Source organism: Tachysurus vachellii, chromosome 6 (genome assembly GCF_030014155.1).
Source record: "Tachysurus vachellii isolate PV-2020 chromosome 6, HZAU_Pvac_v1, whole genome shotgun sequence".
In the NCBI taxonomy this organism is placed as follows: Eukaryota; Metazoa; Chordata; class Actinopteri; order Siluriformes; family Bagridae; genus Tachysurus; species Tachysurus vachellii.
The window spans coordinates 28,344,601-28,361,958 of NC_083465.1; the positions used below are offsets into that span (position 1 = coordinate 28,344,601).

A 17,358-nucleotide genomic window follows, 5' to 3' on the forward strand; every position below is an offset into this window, starting at 1 on the left:
GTTTGATATCAGCTCTCTCTCACAGCGGGAGAGATGATGAAACGAAGAGCCTTCGGACCCGTCTGTCAAATGCCCACTACACTTCCACAATGCAGATGCAGAAACTTCCCCTCAGCTTTAAAGACCCCGGATAGAAAACACCTCGAAAAGCTCTACCGCTCGAGGGAAAATATCTCTCTCTTCATCACTGTGCGCAGTTCAGATGAAGGAGAGAGGCAGATGAGTAGCGATTTAGCCAGAGGAAAAAGCCCCCCCCACACACACACACACACACACACTCTACACTGCTGTCAGCTAGCAGGAGTGTAATTGGAGCTTGTAGGGAGAATGGCGCTTGTTTTTGACACATACACCTGCTGGAAGAGTGTTATGGATGATTGCTGAACAAGAGTACTCACTGCCTTTTAGAGCAGAACCCAACCAAAAAAAAAAGCCTACAGAGATATCAGGTATTACTCATCTCTCATATCTCTCCTCTCTCTGTCCATCTGTCTGTCTGTCTCGGTCTCTCAGTGCTTCAAAGAAATATCACTGAGTATATAAATATAAATGTGTGTGTGTGTGTGTGTGTGTGTGTGTTTCCTTCAGGTATGGATGTGTGGGGGCAGTATGTATGACGTGCCGTGCTCCCGAGTGGGCCACATCTACAGGAAGTACGTACCCTACAAAGTGCCCTCAGGAACGAGCCTGGCCCGAGTGAGTACAGCTCCACACTCACCACAAAAGTAAACACACCCCAGATACTGTAAAGAGCCACACAGGGGTTTCATTCTCTCCCTACACGCCCTCAACGCATTTTACGCTCAGATCCAAAAGTATTGACGCCCTCAGTAAAGACGGTCATTTAACATCATGAAGAACATCCTTGTTTCTGTCGCGACGAGACAAAGGCGAGTGAGGATCCAAGTGCAGTTTAGACTTTTAATAGACAAAAACAAGAAACAGGCAAACAAACAGGCAGGCAAAACAGGGCAGAACACTGAGTGCACAGGAAACAGGAACATCGACACCAACATACTGTACAACAACGACCAACACCAGGGACGTGAACAAACAGGGTAGATATAGCAAACAGGAACCAATCACCACGCAGAGACAATCAGTGACTAACACGATACACCTGGGGGGGAGATAGAGTGCAATTAGTGTCCATGGTAACCAATGAGTGGGCGGAGCAAACAATTAACAGCACGGCAGACGGCAGACAGAAACAGGGCAAAACACAGACAGACTCATTACAGTTTCACTCTGAAAATATACCAGACATCTAACTTGATAAAAAATAAAGCAAGCACCAGTGTATTATGTCACAGATAAATCCCTTTTCAGTCCGTGATGCTCATTTCTGTGCCATTTGATGGTAAAACAACGTTAAACCGAGCCAAAGAACAGAGCTGTAGTGCTGCAGGAATGAAAACTACAAGGTTTTACTTCCAGTTGCAGGTTTCTTCCTTATTTACTTGATTTATTTTTATAAGCGCTCAGTTCCAGCGCATCCTCTAGTTTCTTTTCAAACTATCTCCTCTCCGAACGCTAATAAAATCCGTCTCATTCGCAAGATTTCCCGGAGCGTCGAAGCCCCTACGTTCGTTTGTACGAGACGCTACAGCGATTCAGCGCTGCCACGGTCGCGCCACGTGATTCAATCAAAATATATACAACCAATATGCTGTAAAGAAAAGCAACAATTCATACATACCAGTTAACCAACATATGTATCAAAATAGATGGTGTATAATACAGTATATTTTACCCTGACAGAAATGATACAACGTGCCTAACAATATGAGGGAAAAACATCGATAAACACAAACCGAGTTTAAAGGACAGCCACGAATTCACACACTGAGACGAATAAATTAAAAAACAGCTCAGGATGTGTTGTTATTGAAGGGAATAATAATCACCTTCAGGGTCATGAGAGTAACACAGCTTCATGCATCACGTCATGTCCTTAAAGTGCAGTGTAGCTGTGGACACAGGAGAACAACTAAATAATGAGTATATACAGTACATGAGTAAAACAGCAGTAATAACACCTTAATAGCAGGTTGTTCACGAACATCTTGATACTAATCTTGTTATTTAAAATAACTCTGCCCAGGATTCTCTTCACAATCACACAGGGAACTATTTCACATCTGATCCCTGATGTTAACAAATGTTCTAACAAATATAGACATACTGTACGATGATGTTTTTTTCAGCAGAGACGATGCAATTACAACACATTCGTCACTTAGTGGCAAGTCTTCAGCTATGTCTAACATGAATAACTCACTCACTCACTCTCTCATTCATTTTCTACCGCTTATCCAAACTACCTTGGGTCACGGGGAGCCTGTGCCTATCTCAGGCGTCATTGGGCATCGAGGCAGGATACACCCTGGATGGAGTGCCAACCCATCGCAGGGCACACACACACACACACTCATTCACTCTCACAATCACACACTACGGACAATTTTCCAGAGATGCCAATCAACCTACCATGCATGTCTTTGGACCGGGGGAGGAAACCGGAGTACCCGGAGGAAACCCCCGAGGCACGGGGAGAACATGCAAACTCCACACACACAAGGAGGAGGCGGGAATCGAACCCCCAACCCTGGAGGTGTGAGGTGAACGTGCTAACCACTAAGCCACCGTGCCCCCCAACATGAATAACTCTACAACATAAATCAGAAACCCAGAGCTACTTTTTAAGGACACGAAGGCCCCAAAATCTTCATCTTAAGCCTTGTGGCTTTATTTTAATGCAGATTTAAGTATGATTTAGAGGTTATATTCTGCTGCCTTCTTGCTAATTAGGTTGGGTGTATGCCATTTTGTTCCTATTCTTGCCTGGCTAGAAAAGATAACACCTCGAGGACATGGATGGAGCGTCTCCAAGAGTGCGCTTCATCACTTACCATCATCTCGAAGCCGAAACAGTTTGTTTTTTCAGAAACAGACTTTTTATTCCAGCAAAGTCTCGGAACTCCTGTCGCACTGCTAAGTATTTACTAGCACAACACTGTTTATTTCTGTATTCTGATTGGTTAGACGGTGTTGATTATCAGGGAGGTCAATGCTGACAGTCCTCACTGTTCTACTGTACAGTTCTCCTCCATACTACACAATGTACACAATGCACTTTAACACTCAGATTTCCATCCATCCATCTATCTATCTATCTATCTATCTATCTATCTATCTATCTATCTATCTATCTATCTATCCTCATGAGGTAAAGCTGTAACTTTCTTCGTGACAGAGAATTTTCTGCAGTTTTTCAGGGTGTTAGTAAGCGATAAAGCAATAGAACATTTTTTCATTCTTTATTATATAAAATATTGACTACAGTGCTGGAATATTGCTGTTGTGGCAAAGAAATATCATCTTCCATGTGGTATCTGATCATTGTCTGATCAGTGGGAAGTCATGGCCTAATGGTTAGAGAGTCTGACTCATAACCATAAGGTTGTGGGTTCGAGTCTCGGGCCGACCACGACTGAGGTGCCCTTGAGCAAAGGCACCGAACCCCCAACTGCTCCACGGGCGCCGCAGCATAAATGGCTGCCCACTGCTCCGGGTGTGTGTTCATGGTGTGTGTGTGTTCACTGCTGTGCGTGTGTGTGCACTTTGTATGGGTTAAATGCAGAGAACGAATTCTGAGTATGGGTCACCGTACTTAGCCGTATGTCACGTCACTTCGCTTCATTCCTTCATTCACTTCACTTCATTTTCCTTTAACAGGTTCCTTTCCTAACGATTCAGGTGCGGTTACTTAATTAGTTTACTAAACGGGAATCAATTAGAACACGGTGTTAATCAGCAGAATCAATAAAACAAATTAAATACCAAACTCACCAAATATATAGCCACGATAAAGGCGATAAAGAACTAGCTGATATTTAGCTGCAGTTTCGTACACAGTTTCCACGTCCCCTAAATTTGTGACCTTCTGATTTATAACTAAAATACGGATAAAGTTTTGGTGTCGCAAGCCTCAACATCTAACTACAGATACTGAGGTAATGTCCATTAAAATAAAGTGTTGGAATGGATATAATGTGGTGTTCAGGGAGCTTTGATCCGGATACCAAGGAATTGCTGGTAGCTTTATGTCTACGTTCTCCACAAAGTCTTCATCAGTGAAAATAAACTTTGTGTTAAAACTAGAATGAATTTTTCCTGCTTACACAACTGCACTTTTTTACCCTCTGGTACACAATTAAAAAAGGAACTGATTTATATTCACACTTTCTGGTGTCTCCCAGGTGAGGATAGTTTTCCCTTTTATGTCTGGTTCCTCTCACGGTTTCGTCTTCATCTCGCTTCAGGGAGGTTTTCCTCACTACCGTCACCTCTGGCTTGCTCTTTAAGGATAAATCGATTCATTTCTAAATGTAAAATTTATATTCTGAACTGATATATTTTTGTAAAGCTGAGTTCTCTGGATGTGCTACAGCAAGCGTGAGGAGGACGCTCTGCACGGGCGAAAACGTCATCAATTGTTTATTTACGAGGTCAAGTTCAATTCCTTTGTAAATGAACGTCCAGGTCTTCCTCAATGTTCTCTCGCAATTCAGTTTAGTCCAACATTAATTTGATGACAAATGTCAGGAGTTAAATTATCACCAAGCAGTTAATATAAACACGCATTAAAAATAAATGTGATGGTTAATAGTCTCTCTCTCTCTCTGTCTCTTTCTCTCTCTCTCTCTCTCTAGCTCTCTCTCTCCCTCATTCTATCTATCTCTCTCTCTCTCTGTCCCTTACTCTCTCTCTCTCTCTCTAGCTCTCTCTCTCTCTCATTCTATCTATCTCTGTCTCTCTCTAGCTCTCTCTCTCTCTCTCTTTCTATCTATCTCGGTCTCTCTCGGTAGCTCGCTCTCTCTCTCTCACTCTCTCTTTCTCTCTCTATATATATCTATCTCTGTCTCTCTCGCTAGCTCTCTCTCTCACTCTCTCTCTCTCTCTCTCTCTCTCTGTCTCTCTCTCTAGCTCTCTCTCTCACTCTCTCTCGCTGTCTCTCTCTCTCTCTCTCTCTCTCTCTCTCTCTATCTATCTATCTCTGTCTCTCTCTCTAGCTCTCTGTCTCACTCTCTCTCTCTCTCTCTCTCTCTCTCTCTCTCTCTCTCTCTCTCTCTGTCTATCTCTGTCTCTCTCTAGCTCTCTCTCTCTCTCTCTCTCTCTCTCTCTCTATCTCTGTCTCACTCTAGCTCTCTCTCTCTCTCACTCTCTCTCTGGCTCTCTCTCTCTCTCTCTCTCTCTCTCTCTCTCTCTCTCTCTCTCTCTCTCTCTCTCTCTCTCTCTCTCTCTCTCTCTCTAGCTCTCTCTCTCTATCTGTCTCTCTCTCTCTCTAGCTCTCTCTCTCTCTCTCTCTCTCTCTCTCTCTCTCTCTCTCTCTCTCTCTCTCTCTCTCTCTCTCTCTATCTCTGTCTCACTCTAGCTCTCTCTCTCTCTCTCTCTCTCTCTAGCTCTCTCTCTCTCTCTCTCTCTCTCTCTCTCTCTCTCTCTATCTCTCTCTCTCTCTCTCTCTCTCTCTCTCTCTCTCTCTCTCTATCTCTCTCTCTCTATCTATCTCTCTCTCTCTCTCTCTCTCTCTCTCTCTCTCTCTCTCTCTCTCTCTCTCTCTCTCTCTCTCTCTAGCGCTCTCTCTCTATCTGTCTCTCTCTCTCTCTAGCTCGCTCTCTTTCTATCTATCTCTCTCTCTCTCTCTCTCTCTCTCTCTCTCTCTCTCTCTCTCTCTCTCTCTCTCTCTCTCTCTTTCTCATGTTTTTTCTGCCGTGCTCTGCTCATTTAATTTAAATTTATTTTAAAGTTTGCTTTATTAGTCTTGATTGTTTTTTTTTAATTAAGCAGTTATGATGTATAGAGGCTCGTTCCACATAGGACACGTTTTAGCATAAATATAACACTCATTCTTATCTCTCTCTCTCTCTCTCTCTCTCTCTCTCTCTCTCTCTCTCTCTGTCAGAATCTGAAGCGTGTGGCAGAGACATGGATGGATGAGTACACTGAGTACATCTACCAGCGGCGGCCAGAGTATCGCCACCTCTCCACGGGAGACCTGACCGCTCAGAAGGAGCTGCGCAAACACCTCAAGTGTAAAGACTTCAAATGGTACATGAACACGGTGGCGTGGGACCTGCCCAAATACTACCCTCCTGTGGAGCCCTTACCTGCTGCCTGGGGAGAGGTGGGTTACTGATGTACACACAGCCCACATGCAACAGCCGCACACATCCAATCACACAGAAAAGCATCAGGAGATGCTTCAACCAAATAATCATGTGTTATGAGATTATATATTATATATAATTATATATATATTACATATTATATAGATTTGAATCAATCTTATCAAGCTCAAGTATTCTAATTGCCTTGGATGATTTTGCTTCTTTAAAGAGGTAAATGCTGGAAGGAATTATCTGCTAATTCACACCATACGATTACGTTAAATTAGTGTTTAAGTAGGTTCAGTACAATCCAGCAGAATCTGATCATTTTCTTTTAATGATACACATCAGGGGGGCACGGTGGCTTAGTGGTTAGCACGTTCGCCTCACACCTCCAGGGTTGGGGGTTCGATTCCCGCCTCCGCCTTGTGTGTGTGGAGTTTGCATGTTCTCCCCGTGCCTCGGGGGTTTCCTCCGGGTACTCCAGTTTCCTCCCCCGGTCCAAAGACATGCATGGTAGGTTGATTGGCATCTCTGGAAAATTGTCTGTAGTGTGTGTGAGTGAGTGAGTGAGTGAGTGATAGACATCATACTCACTCACTCTCACTCATTTTCTACCACTTATCCGAACTACCTCGGGTCACGGGGAGCCTGTGCCTATCTCAGGCGTCATCGGGCATCAAGGCAGGATACACCCTGAATGGAGTGCCAACCCATCGCAGGGCACACACACACACTCTCATTCACTAATGCAATCACACACTACGGACAATTTTCCAGAGATGCCAATCAACCTACCATGCATGTCTTTGGACCGGGGGAGGAAACCGGAGTACCCGGAGGAAACCCCCGAGGCACAGGGAGAACATGCAAACTCCACACACACAAGGCGGAGGCGGGAATCGAACCCCCAACCTGGAGGTGTGAGGCGAACGTACTAACCACTAAGCCACCGTGCCCCCGCTAGACATCATACATACAAACAAAAAAATATTGATTACTTTTAATTTATTCGTGATATTTATGGTTTACTTTAATAACAAACTTCCAAACATCTTCCAAACATGTTAAGGACCTGTAAGTGTCCAGTAAATGTTAATAACGCACAAGAAGGGACTCTCAGTTAAGGTCTCACAAGACATCCAGAATGCAATATTTCTTCAGAGAACGCTCCTTATATGAGTGGCAACCGGATATAACATCACGCACCAAGACAGACAGAGTTCAGTAAACTATGGAGCGCCCCTGCGTTAAGATTTAATGTTCCCCAGCATTCACATGTGTGTGAATGGAAGTCAGTGGAAGAAAAAGTACTGTATGATCGAGCAGGAGCCTGAATGATGTGTTTGAAATCCTGTAGATCAGTGAGCATAAGTAAATGGCAAAGTTATGAGTCTAAGGGGCTTTTTACACCTGGTCACTTCATGTGTTTTCTGTGATCAGATAGCTATCCGATGGTAAAAAGACCAGGTCTAAATGCCCTCTGAAACGTTTTGGAGACGGATATAAATCTGATGGTACAAACCCCTTCAGGAGGTGGTCTGGGATTGAAACTGTACAGGTGTAAATGAATGTGGTTGTTCAAGCCACATACGTCAGCGCTATACTCCTCCCAAACGGAAGTACGTCACTCGCAAGTGACTCGCGAGTCTGGCATCGCGCCAGAAACAAATAAGTGTAAACGCTGTTTTTTGTAGCATAACCATTGTAACGAGTTTTTACGTCTTCTTTTTGATTGCGTTCTGAAAACCGCATACACCAAAGTGTGTTCCGTTTCAATTACCCCGGAAATGAGGTAAAATATATTAGCATTTTGGGTGGGAGTAGAAAGATCGGATCGATATCCGATTCGCCGAGACGCATTTATGTGGCCTAATGTAAATGGAACAGTTTTAACAAATCAGATAGCTATCGGATCAGAGAAAACACATGAAGTGACCGGGTGTAAAAAGGCCCTTTGTCATGCTATCAACCTTTTCACTGTATATCACAGAGTGATGAATAATATAGACACAATTCCGCATTTTATATAGAAACGTTTCTGTTCAGTATTTTAATGACATTTTTTGGGATGCCAGGTTTCCCATACAGGTCTAAAATCAATCACCTGTGCATTAATATCACCCCACATTCTCCCTGAATTTACACACCATCTGCCAGCTAGTGCCTGATGTTGAATCAGCAGCGAGGTTAACAGCAGTGTAGCAGCAGCTTAACACTCTTTAGAACTAGCATACTGCTGATCCCTGCAGCTCCAGACAAGTCATTTATTATCATTTTTTTTTTCTTTTTATGTAAGGAATGAAAGTTTAAAGACATATTTTTATTCTGTCAGAGAGTTTATACTGGTGCTCGAAACATGCTCTGAAGTTTTAATTATTCATTTATTTTTATGATGTGCACTGACACTGATGCGGTGTACTGTGTGTGCTAAAACATCTCATCACTTCAAATGGACCTAAACACCAGCGATTAGACCATTTACTAGTCCTCTGTCTGATGTGTACCGATGAAGCCTTAACGCCCGCACTTTCATCATCATCGCCAGCTTTGGCGCGCCGCATTCGCTGAACAAATGTCATGCGTACTCGTTCGTTCTGGACTTTGATGCAGTCGCACAATTAAACCTGAGCCATGCGAACTGTACGAGACATCCAGCCTGATATACTGTATATAAAATATATACACATGGGTCTGCCCTTGGGAAAGAGAGATTGAGAAAGACATAATATGAGCAGATGCTTACTGATTTATGAGATACACCGCGAGCTGATGGGTAATACATATTTCAGCGCGGTACAGACACGTGGCCGCGAGCTGGCTTAGAGACGTCCTCTTTAATGCTCGCTGACATCCAAAATATGCCAACTCTGTTTCCATCACTGATTCCTAGCCTGTAAATACACAGCAGCTGGGTGACCCTTTTTGTGCTGCTGCTCCTAATCCAGGCTGACAGGCTATTCGGCTAATTCATTACCCACTCTAATGTTACCTGGATAAAGCCGTGGCAGATTGGCGGACCGCGGCTCGGCTGATTCATTCTCCTCTCTCTTCGGGCGCTGTGCTTGTTATGCACGCTTGTGTTTCCTTTTTTATGGTCTTTCAGTTTGCCACTTTTTAATCACCTCTAATAGAACAGTGCTCTACAGACATCATGTCAAAATTCACTCCTTCAGAGGATGACAGGGTTTTTCTTTTCTTTTTCCCTCGTTCCCTTAAATTGGTGAATAATAACATTTAATCGTAATTAATTTCACGTCTGAGTTAATTGGAGTCCTGGCATTTGTTGTTCATGTAGCGCCGTCGCTTTTAAACTCCCCCGGTGACGGACTCTAAGGACCTCCGGCTCCTCCCAGCCATTTACTGGCCTTCGCCATCTCGCTGCAGGGAATAAACAGAAAAAAAACTAGTCTGAATTGAATGGTGGAGATCAGAAGGGAAATTTATGCATGATGAATATCCTCTTTCCTGCAGCAGAGTGATAGTAATTTGACTGTAAGGCTCCGTTTGCTGCCACGCCTGGACTGGCCATCTGTGACTCTGCCTGATCCATTACACAATAATGCAGCTCGACTGGGCATTTGGAGAGAGAAAAAAGTAAGAGGATCAATGTGTCAGCGTGTCGCCGTATCTCCTGCAGAGAACAGGAGGTCGTCTCCTGATGCTCTCTAACGTGCTGAGTGGAACTATGGGTAGACAGGTCAGATATACGCAACACTTCCTGTCTCACTCGCACACAGATTATCTCCAGTTAATCCTCCTCCAAAACACACCAACTACTTAAAACAGCGCACACTGCAACGTCTCCCTGTCGGATCCATCGAGGCACTGGAGCGATAGCGTCATTGATACGTTTATGTTTTTCAGGTTGTTTCAGGTTCAGCTCAGAATATTGACCACAGCGATGTTGATTCTTCATTCTGATTGGTCTGAAGGTGTTTTTAATTTGTCTGAAGGTGTGATTAATTCTCTGTAACAGCAGTCTGCCATCATTTCTGGTTTATATTAGCGCAAAGAGAGAGACTAGTATGGAAGGAACACCGGTTTGTACAAGCGACATAATTTCTGAACATTCCACAAGATTAAAATTATCATTATAAATAGATAATGGGGAAAGTCGTGGCCTAACGGTTAGAGAGTCTGACCCCTAACCCTAAGGTTGTGGGTTCGAGTCTCGGGCCGGCCACGACTGAGGTGTCCTTTTGCAAGGCACCGAACCCCCCCCAACTGCTCCCCGGGCGCCGCAGCATAAATGGCTGCCCACTGCTCCGTGTGTGTGTTCACGGTGTGTGTGTGTTCACTGCTGTGTGTGTGTGTGCACTTTGGATGGGTTAAACACAGAGAACAAATTCTGAGTATGGGTCACTTTAAAACCTATGACTTATGTTCCTTAAATTAAAATTCTAATTTTTATTATTGGCTAATTGCTGTGGTTTAAGATATAAACAAAATGCACCAGGACTTGATGTTATAGTAATTAACGCTTAATTAACTATAATTAACTCAAAGTTGGTCAAACCAGCTTAAAAAAGCGCAATATAATAAACAGGGTCCTTTTATTTTGACCAAAAGCAATAGAAAGGACACACATGAGACAAAAGTGATAGGATAAAGAATAAACCCTTATCATGGTAAGATGCATGTAAGAAACCATCACCTCCTTTACAGTAAGGCCTCACAGTGCACTGTTGTAGAGTAGGATACAGTACAATAAGCACACGATCGAGACCAAACTCATAAACAACATTATCACTAAAGATATTAAAGAGGACCAGAAAATAGATTGTAAACCAGAAACCTATAGCACGACTACTCATGTGTAATAAAACTTTGCAGCGAAATGAAGCAAAAGGTATAGACGAGCTATACCTGCATCGCAAAGTGGAGAAACTCGATGGTCTTAGATGAAAGCGAGGAGAGCAAACGTGTCTCTCAGGAGATAACCGGAAACTTGCAAGGTGAAGAATGTGTGTGACTTTGATCAGATTTGTCTTTTTCTTTCATTTGAACTGAACATTTAAATTCTCAGTTCCTGTAGAATCTTCCAGATCCCATCCTCTGTACCTCTACATTAAAGTATCAGTGTCCTGAGATCGCTCACAGAGAATTCATTCACACAAATTCCGTCCAGGGTTTTATATCGAGCCTCTAACGTTCTCAAGGCTCCTCGTTAGCCGTTGGCCTCCGAAGACGACATCCAGCCGTCCGAAACTTCATCTTCTCATCATCTCTCTCAAGGCCGCTCCGAGAAATGATTTATAAAGGACGAGGGAAATAAAAGCGCAGGAACGATGATTAAGGTTCTAGATGTATATGCTTTGTCTAAGAAATGACGCAAACACACACACACAAGCATATAGTGTATATAGTATTATGTATTATAGTATATTGCACTGGATTGTTCAAATTTGGTGAAAAATTTGGTTGTGTGCATTTATGTGTGTGTGTGTAGCATTAGTGTGTAACCCAAATAGGAGCATTTATTTGGTTCCCTGAATTCACTGCGATCGTTCAAAAGAAAACCCTCGGCTCATGCTGTTGGTGCGTGCCTTTACAGCAGCCACACAGTTCAAGGTTTAACGTACCCGCTGCTTCAAAAAGGCAATCGCTAAAAGTTAGAGAAGGAAAAACACTAGTGAGAATACCGTGCTAACATAAATTGTTTTTAAAAAATATATTTCTGAAGCAGTTTACTAGCCGTGCAGACCTCGTGAAATGGGGTCTTACAGCAAGCTGCTTGCATGCAGCGGTAAATTGACCCCTTGTAATGGAAGCCTTTGTTAGTAATGACAACGAGGTCAACGTACTCGTCCAAAATGTGTCAGTCATCAGAGCTGCCATGCAGCAGAGCAAATCAGAGCACAGAAGGGACCCGGTAATGGACAGGAGAATAAATTCAAGCCCTAAATGCAGCCTTTTAGGACTAACGCAGCGAGGCAGAGAGGCACGCCATACTGGCCTTGGCTTTGGTTTCGCTCAGTTTGTTTGGCTCCCAGTTTCCATTACAGGTGTTCATTTTGAAACGTGACACAGCACAAATCGGGAGCAGCGGCGTGCGCTGGCAGATAAACGGAGGCACTAATGCGTCCATTTAGATGCTTTGTGCCAGAGAGTTGGCAATTCTGAGGTAATCAAAACTGCAATAAAAGATCATTGTCATGGAGATAGAGCATGTCATCACTGTCGCATAGCAAAGCTTGTTGTAAATAGACATGCGAGATTAAAACGTCTTCTGCGTTTCCTTTTAATCTTCTTAAAAACGGTGTCGAAGTTTGGCCAAGAATGACGCCCTTTACCCCTCTTCACAGCCCCTTCCGCTTAAGACACATGTACTCAGTGTTGGGATGCTGACGCGTTTGGTGCCCGAATGTTTAGCTGTGCACTGGAGCTATGACGCTAAAAATGTAGCTAACAAGTTAAACATGCCACTAGCCATCACTTTACACGTCATGCTATGATACATAATTTAAAAAATAAAACTCGACGAAGGAAATAACATCTAAATGGTGAACATTCTGGAATTAGGTGAGAACATAGAATTAGTCCTCCTCATTTTATGGGGGTGCCAATACTTTTGTCTTTCTCAAATACTATGTCTTATTTGTCTGAACTTATTCATTTCTTATGGATTGCTTTCATCCGAGTCTTTAAAATTATTATGTTCGTGAATAAAATAAATAAATGTCATTTAAACTTTTTATGAACACATTTCTTGTGTAAACGATTCACGAATCAGTTTGTTCTGATTCATTTCAATAAACGAGCCCCAGTGTTTGATTCAGTAGCACGATTTATACATAAACAGTTGCAGAGCCTTCTGACTTCCTTACTCACACTGTACAGTATATGTTACTTATCAAAGTTATATTAATATTAATATTAATATTAATATTATATATTTGCTGGTGGTGATGTCCAGTGTGTGAAAAGAAGCTCAGTAGCTTCGAGACCATGAACCTGCACTCTGTCTTTCACATATAAACATTTACACAGAAAATAATCAGGAAAGTGAGAATGCGATCTCACAGAGTCCAATTATGAGGAAATTATCACGAGGGCTCACGTGTGAACAGACGCCGATACGTCGCACGGCGTCTACGAGACGCGTTCACTGTGACCAATGAACAAAGATCTCACTCACACGAAGATCTCATGTTCACACTGCTTACTTTGTCGTTATCTTCAAAATGAAAATATACAAGAATCTATTCTCAAATATTTTCTAAAATATATATATATGGGGGTCACGGTGGCTTAGTGGTTAGCACGTTCGCCTCACACCTCCAGGGTTGGGGGTTCGATTCCCGCCTCCGCCTTGTGTGTGTGGAGTTTGCATGTTCTCCCCGTGCCTCGGGGGTTTCCTCCGGGTACTCCGGTTTCCTCCCCCGGTCCAAAGACATGCATGGTAGGTTGATTGGCATCTCGGGATAATTGTCCGTAGTGTGTGATTGTGTGAGTGAATGAGAGTGTGTGTGTGTGCCCTGTGATGGGTTGGCACTCCGTCCAGGGTGTATCCTGCCTTGATGCCCGATGACGCCTGAGATAGGCACAGGCTCCCCGTGACCCGAGGTAGCTCGGATAAGCGGTAGAAAATGAATGAATATATATATATATATATATATATATATATATATATATATATATATATATATATATATATATATAATTTAGTTATTTATTTATTTATTTATTTATTGTGATTAGCGCGTACAAAGCTTTTAGCAGCATGTTATCATGCGCACACAATTTCTGTCTCATATTCTACAAGACCAACAAAAATTTCATGTGCATTTGAGATTGTTAGTTTCCATTATATTATTATTATTATTATTATTATTATTGTTATTATTATTATTATTTAAATTGGTTTCCATAAGTTTTTGTTTGTTGCAAGAATTCTGGTATAAATTACATAAAACTGGCACAAAACATTACAACTAAAGTGTCTCAGGTTTGAGTTCTGCTTCTCCACATGGCTGTCGGCCTTGGTGTGTGTGTGTGTGTGTGTGTGTGTGTGTGTGTGTGTGTGTGTGTGTGTGTGTGTGTGTGTGTGTGTGTGTGGCAGTTCTAGTGTTCATTCATTATTGAGCTCTTCTACCCTGGCCAGCACACCAGAATGTCTTAACAAGAATTAGGCAAATGAGACAGCCAATCAAAAAGCCATGAAAATAGGAAAAGGAAATGATGAGGAAAGTGCACACTCACCCTCAGGGTAATGACTGGAGGCTACTGCAGTGTGATTCACTGTGAGTCATTATTTAAATCACTCACAGTCCTTTTTTTTTCCCTGAGTGGTGTGTATTGATGTCTGGGGTCATAAAAGTGAAACTTTCAGCCTGAGACTGAACACACACTAATCTTATAACAGTTTTTTTTTCACACACACACGCATACACACACACACACACACACACACACACACACACACACACACACACAGAGCCATGTTCTACACAAGGGGAATATATTCTAACATCATGCATATTCAATATGTAAATAATAATTTAATCTCCTTTAGTAACATATTAAACTTTGCTCACTTCTGTTGTAAAGAAACGTGTAAAGTAACACACAAAGTCCTGATGTGTTAAGGTTTATGTATTCACTATTATACAGCAGCCTGGGAAATCCCATCACCCCAAAAAAAAAAGCATCTTTTGGGCCCAAATTAGGTCTTTGTGTCTGTAAAGCACCTCAGTTTTAATAGCTAATAAATTTCACCAAAAACATCACATCAAAGGCTGTGATTTACTTTTTTCTTCCAAAGATCACGTCGTCAAAGAAACCAGTTTAACGAACACGGCGGCGCGATCCGCTTAAAGACTCGAGTCTGATCGGCTCGGGTACTGATCAAATGGAAGTTGTTAAAACATCTGCGAACTGAAGAGGTTCAGAACGCTATCAATTTACTTCTGAGCGAGATTTGTAGAAAGAGAAAGACATTTCGGTGCATTAACATTTTCAGAACAGTTTACTAGAGCTTTTCCCAGACCACCACACAAACGCAGTTGATTAGCATGCTTAATAATTGGCTCGAATGAATTAGCTTAATTTAGACTTTTTCTCACTTAGCGCTGGCCCGCGGAGCTCATAAACTCATCACACGGCTCTCTCATCAGTAGCGTGGGAGGCATGTCAGACTACCTTATACATCACAACTCCGTATGGTGGATCATGTATGACGGGGAAATTAAAATAACACACATCCAGCCGGACCTGTTTATCATACGAATACAACACAGACACAGAGATGCAGATCTGCTCTTTATTAACACATCTATCACATCTTTCATACACAATATGAGCTGTGTGTATGTGTGTGTGTGTGTGTGTGTGTGTGTGTGTGTGTGTGTGTGTGTGTGTGTGTGTGTGTGTGTGTGTGTGTGTGTGTGTGTGTGTGTGTGATAGGATGGTTAGATTGCACATTCAAGTCAGTGTGTGTGTGTTTGTTTGCGTACAGATTCGCAACGCAGCATCAGGGTTGTGTATCGACTCCAAACACGGCTCGACAGGAACAGAGCTCCGTCTGGACAGCTGCCTGAAAGAGGGAGCCGAGAGAACCTGGGCACATGAACAGGTGACACAGCACTTCTCATTCAGACAGTCAGTCTATCACCAAACACCTTGTTAGCACCTTCTTTTACTACTGAAACCTGAATTCTCAGCTCTGTAACACAAACATTGTGTTAGTACTGAATCCTGAATTCTCAGCTCTGTAACGCAAACACTGTGTTAGTACTGAATCCTGAATTCTCAGCTCTGTAGCTCAAACACTGCCTTACTGCTGAATACTGAATCTTTAACTCAAACACTGATAGTACTGAATCCTGAATGCTCAGCTCTGTAGCTCAAACACTATCGTACTGCTGAATACTGAATGTTTAGCTCTGTAACTCAAACTCTGTGTTAGTACTGAATCCTGAATGCTCAGCTCTGTAGCTCAAACACTGCCTTACTGCTGAATACTGAATCTTTAACTCAAACACTGATAGTACTGAATCCTGAATGCTCAGCTCTGTAGCTCAAACACTCTCGTACTGCTGAATACTGAATCTTTAGCTCTGTAACTCAAACTCTGTGTTAGTACTGAATCCTGAATGCTCAGCTCTGTAGCTCAAACACTATCGTACTGCTGAATCCTGAATGTTTAGCTCTGTAACTCAAACACACTGTTAGTACTGAATCCTGAATGCTCAGCTCTGTAGCTCAAACACTATCGTACTGCTGAATCCTGAATGTTTAGCTCTGTAACTCAAACTCTGTGTTAGTACTGAATCCTGAATGCTCAGCTCTGTAGCTCAAACACTGCCTTACTGCTGAATACTGAATCTTTAACTCAAACACTCTGTTAGTACTGAATCCTGAATGCTCAGCTCTGTAGCTCAAACACTGCCATCCTGCTGAATACTGAATCTTTAGCTCTGTAACTCACAGTCTTTTTGCTGAATGTTCAGAGTAGCTCATTTTATCTGATCTTTATATGAATAGTTTCAAAGCTGCCATTAAGAGCAGACTCTTAATACGGCGCTGATATAAAGACCCTCGTTAACTGGAGGAGCTGTGAGATTAGGATTGGATCTAAACACTGAAGGATGTTGGATCTTCTGGAGTGACACCACTACAAAACGCAATTGTTCCTCATCAGAATGAGAATTTCTTTTATTATATAAATACAAAAATGAAGAAATCAGTGCAGAACGTTCAGGATAATAAGACACTGAGGTACAGGAGTGTGTTTCTTAAGCTTTTTTTTAACGCTGCTATGAAGTCTTGAACAAAGGTCTGTTTATTCTAAAACAAATATAAGAATCTTGCGTTTATTTCTAGACATTTAAACTAATTTCATTGAATTTTGTTCAGTTTTTTTATTCATTTTTAAACATTCGTAATTACAGAAAATTATGTTGTACGTTACGGTTTTTTATTTAATTAAGAAAAAATTTTATACTTTATTTGTTTATTATTACACAAAACTTTAGTTCCTTTTATCACTTTACAGCCGACATCGGCTCCACTTTTTTCTATGAAAGTTAGTAAAAAAAAACAAAAAAAAACAGAGCTGGTTATATTTCACAGAAACCATAAAGCGTAAACTCCTCTGTCCTGGAGACTTACTATGTCAGAAACCATTAAAAAGCACCGACATGCGGAAAGTCCCCCATACAAAGCCCTGTGAATGAGCTGTTGC

At 42.1% G+C, this 17,358-nt stretch overlaps 1 protein-coding gene across 1 annotated transcript in view; it reads left to right on the forward strand.

Annotated features, from left to right (window-relative positions):
* galntl6 (polypeptide N-acetylgalactosaminyltransferase like 6) overlaps positions 1 to 17,358 on the forward strand; it is a 250,994-nt gene that overhangs the window by 226,187 nt on the left and 7,449 nt on the right. The window contains exons 9-11 of the mRNA XM_060871463.1: positions 589 to 696; positions 5,966 to 6,187; positions 15,631 to 15,747. Coding sequence (XP_060727446.1) covers positions 589 to 696; positions 5,966 to 6,187; positions 15,631 to 15,747 — 447 coding nt within the window. The remainder of the gene's footprint in view (positions 1 to 588; positions 697 to 5,965; positions 6,188 to 15,630; positions 15,748 to 17,358) is intronic.